Raw genomic sequence first — 4,264 nt, 5'->3', positions numbered from 1 at the left:
TTCTTGCAAAAACATCATTGAGCTTCAACATGTAGGCCGATGTATAAATCCTTTCCTTTTGCATCATTTACGTCTCAGATCTTAGAGAACTTAAACCCAATAGCAGTGGGTCTTGAAGCTCTGAACAACATGAGCTGTTGTTGCGAGTGGTCAATGTGTGCTAAATAGTTAATTATATATATTCTTGTTACTCTCCATGTAGATTGCAATACCCCTTGAGTAAGAACAACGGACAGGGAACCAACATGTCGTTTAGTGTAAACAGAAGGTTTATTGCAAATGGACATTTTGCATCCTTCATGGACACAATACATCAACAATAACCAATGTTTATCAAAACAAAAACACACGCTAACAAAGAGTTCTCTCTGTGAACGATGTACACATGGTCCAGGTTGCTTGGTTTCGTTTGGAGTAGGAATGAGACAAAGTCTTTGGTAGTTAGAAAACACAAACGTCCATTGTGGAACTGTGGTATTCCTCTTCTGGAGATAGGCACTAGAGTTATGCCATTGATTCAAGTTGAGGTTGGCATCTGAACACGCAGAACATGTCTGCTAGGTCAGGATCGCATTCACAGCCTTTAGAGAAAAAATCAGCTGCTCAAATTCATCTCTAGCCCACTACTCTGAACATGTTAGTAAAATGTACAGAGCTAGGCATACTGGGTAGTAGATACTTCCATCCCCATAATAAATCATTTAACTGAACAGTTACAATGCTCTTACTAACAAGTATTCCATTTTGTTCAGAATCACAAAACAAATGTGAAATAGCAGGATTTTCTCCAAAAAGCAGCACACCCCAACTGCAAAGAATACAAGTAATGATGTTCTGAATCATGATTATGGTAATCAGTTATCACCAGCGAGGTTGAGATAGAGAAGCAACAGGCCTCTCTGTCCCAGCAACAGTCCAGCATCTCCTATCACCAGAGAGGTTGAGATAGAGAAGCAACAGGCCTCTCTGTCCCAGCAACAGTCCAGCATCTCCTAGATCCTCCATCTCCTCTACTAGTTCAACTGGAGCTCCGGTTTGGTTTCCTAAAGACACGTTGCTTCTTCTTAAAGAATATTGACAGAGAATATCAGTAGATGGTGTCAGGTGGAAACAGTCACAAGATGGTTGAGATATTTTCTAACTACTCAGAGCTTGTACTATCAGCAGTTAGAAGAACTCCACATGGATTTCAGGTAGCAGGTAGCCTAGTGGTTAGAGCGTTAGGCCAGTAACTGGGAGGTTGCTGGATCAAATCCCCGAGCTGACAAGGTCAAAAAATCTGTCGTTCTGCTCCTGAACAAGGGAGCTAACCCACTGTTCCCTGATAGGCCGTCATTGTAAATAAGAATTTGTTCTTAACTGACTTGCCTAGTCAAATGGGGGGGGATCTAGTGGAGACTGGAGGGCCATCTATCTTGAGAAAATATTTCCTTTTTCCTTGGCTGGACCAGGAGAGGTATGGAGAGGCATCCCCAGGATCAGATCCCCGGGCCAGCCCCGTCTCTTAGCCCTCTCCCCCCTCTGTAGCAGGGGTGGTAGAGAATGGCTGAAGGGTTGGCCCTCCTGGCCCCAGAAGGCAGGAGCCTCACCTCTGTCCCACTGCAAGCGTTCTCCGGCTGGCTACATGTGAGCCCTCTCGTTTAGCGCTTTTGTCTAAAGAGAAAGAGTCTAGATGTCGTAGGACGGGCTTATCTTAGCGTATAGCTTCAGCCTATAGCCGCTAGTTAGAGCGTCTTTTCGTGTGCTTTTCATCAATTGTGTGTTTCATCATCTGTTACAGACAGCTTCACTGAAGTTGGCGGCGACGATCAGTTTACAATTGGAGGTCCAAGGCAGAGCCACCTATACAGCAGAGCCAGCGCTGATGTGGCAGGACTGGTCAGGGTTATGGAGTCCCATCTGGGCCTGCTGCTGGTACTGGTTGTCCAGCCGCAGGGGGACCAGAGCGTCTGAGTCGGACGGAACCCGTTCGCGGAAGCTCTCCATCTGTTCTGGACTGGCCAGGTTCTTCAGAAGGCTGTTCTCACGTTCTAGCTGGTTGTTCTTCTCAGCCAGCTCTCTGATCTGCTCCTTGAGGATCTCCACTTCCTCCCTGACTGCATACATCAGGTGGTTCTTCACCAGATCCTAAGATAGGAGAGAAGGAATGAGATCTACAGTTAGAGACGTCTGTTTAGAGCGAGAGAGAGAGAGAGTTCGTGCAACTCATACAAACCGACCACTAATCTATCCATGTAAGGTGACGCATAGATTAAGCTTAACCTACCGTGCCTTACAAACACTTGTAGTAACATGTAGTAAGTTGTAGTAACATGTAGTAACATGTATTAACATGTAGTAACAGGTAGTAACTTGTTAGTAACATGTAGTAACTTGTTAGTAACATGTAGTAACATGTAGTAACATGTAGTAACATGTAGTAACTTGTTAGTAACATGTAGTAACTTGTATTAACATGTAGTAACATGTAGTAACATGTAGTAACAGGTAGTAACATGTAGTAACATGTAGTAACAGGTAGTAACTTGTTAGTAACATGTAGTAACATGTAGTAACTTGTTAGTAACATGTAGTAACATGTAGTAACTTGTTAGTAACATGTAGTAACATGTAGTAACAGGTAGTAACTTGTTAGTAACATGTAGTAACATGTAGTAACAGGTAGTAACATGTAGTAACAGGCCATGTGGTTACAGAGACTTGTACCCATATGACCAGGATTAAGGTTTAAAAGCTGAGCTGTAAACTAAATAGGTAATATAGTCTTGAGTGCTGTTGTGCACATCTATAGCTTCCTCCCTGTCTGACTCAGAATGCAGGAGACAGAACACAGTCCCATGCCACATCACACGTATTGAACATGCAGTACTGTAGCCACTGGAAGCTGCAGGCACATACAGACTACCATGCTTCTGCGGTACTACAAGTATACTAGTACTAGACTGAAGCCTAGTCTACTATGATTATCAACATACAGAAAATGGTGACTATGGGCAAAGTGCATGAATGTGGTGGGATATGGAATAGCATTACTGGGCTACTATGAGTGATGATATGAACGATAAAGTGTATAATCCTGTTGCTGATATACATACCATTGCCTGTTCTATCTTGTTGTCAATGGCAACAACGCTAGCACCCGAGGCACTGTGGAGGAGAGAAGAAGAGAAGCCATAAGTCAACATATCAAATCAGAGCATTGGATCAGAAGGAACAAACTGGGGTCCTAGTAAGTACCGGCAGGTTATGATGTTCTCGTACAGATGCTGGCACCAGGATAACTTATTTTGAGTCTTTTGAGATTCAATTGCCACGTAATGCCATCATCACAAAAGTTGATTTAATTTGTGTCTATTTGAGATTGGGCATGTGTATGAAAAACCAGCATGCCTGCTGGCCCTGCTACCACTGTCCTACAATTCAGGCTTCTTTTTGTTGCAACCAAGCTAGATACATTGTTGCGCGCTGCAAACTATGACATGAAATTGATTACATTGTATCGATATTGTTTCAAGATACTCCACTTTTATGCGTTTGAAAATGCACCCGTAGGAGACACGCGGCGGGTTGGAGTCAAATTGCATTACTCAAAGTCTGCACAGCAGAAGACATGTATAATACGGTATTTACAATTATATCATAACGGATACCAGCATAACCATACTTTGCTTAATCTAGTTGTAAAGGAAGAAACATGACTATGTCGAATTATAACAATTTAGATGAAATATTTGAATGAAATATATAACGCACAAATGACACATCAATAACACACAAAATCCAGAGCGGGTTTTTCTATTTACCTGTTGTCAAGTTTTACAGACACCACATCTCCTCCTACTAACGAGGAGAAGAAGGAGATGCTGAAGTTATGCAACTGATAGACAGCAACCTCCATTGGCGTTTTGAAGATCTCCGTACTCAAGTTTAGCAGCAGACTCGTTTGGATAATGCTTCTCGCCACGTTTGCGATTGGTTGAGTAGATAAATCTACCTATCTAGATACAATTCTAGGTTACTGTATTCAGCTTAAATCACTCGACTGACTCGATTCGGTTGCTTCTGTGGTGAGTTGAGTATAGTGCGGTAGGTTAATGCCAGTGATGTGAGCCACGTTATGTTTCAGCGAATGTGTCTATTTCTGCAACCCGCGGCGCTTATAACCGAACTGTGTCCTGACGTCATCTGACGCGTGGGATAATTTATGCAAATACGCCTTATGGCATGATTTCCCCTCTGCCCCCTTACTGAACTCATACAAACA

At 42.8% G+C, this 4,264-nt stretch overlaps 1 protein-coding gene across 1 annotated transcript in view; it reads right to left on the bottom strand.

Annotated features, from left to right (window-relative positions):
• Positions 1–246: 246 nt before the first annotated feature.
• The window catches only part of LOC109865041 (uncharacterized), a 61,548-nt gene continuing 57,530 nt past the window's right edge, over positions 247–4,264 (bottom strand). The window contains exons 2-3 of the mRNA XM_031797588.1: positions 3,096–3,147; positions 247–2,127 (exon numbers count right to left, since the gene is read on the bottom strand). Coding sequence (XP_031653448.1) covers positions 1,843–2,127; positions 3,096–3,147 — 337 coding nt within the window. The 3' untranslated portion in view covers positions 247–1,842. The remainder of the gene's footprint in view (positions 2,128–3,095; positions 3,148–4,264) is intronic.

Source organism: Oncorhynchus kisutch, linkage group LG19 (assembly GCF_002021735.2).
Source record: "Oncorhynchus kisutch isolate 150728-3 linkage group LG19, Okis_V2, whole genome shotgun sequence".
In the NCBI taxonomy this organism is placed as follows: domain Eukaryota; kingdom Metazoa; phylum Chordata; class Actinopteri; order Salmoniformes; family Salmonidae; genus Oncorhynchus; species Oncorhynchus kisutch.
Note: the sequence above shows the minus strand (reverse complement) of the source record. Positions and strands in the feature narration are given on the sequence as shown.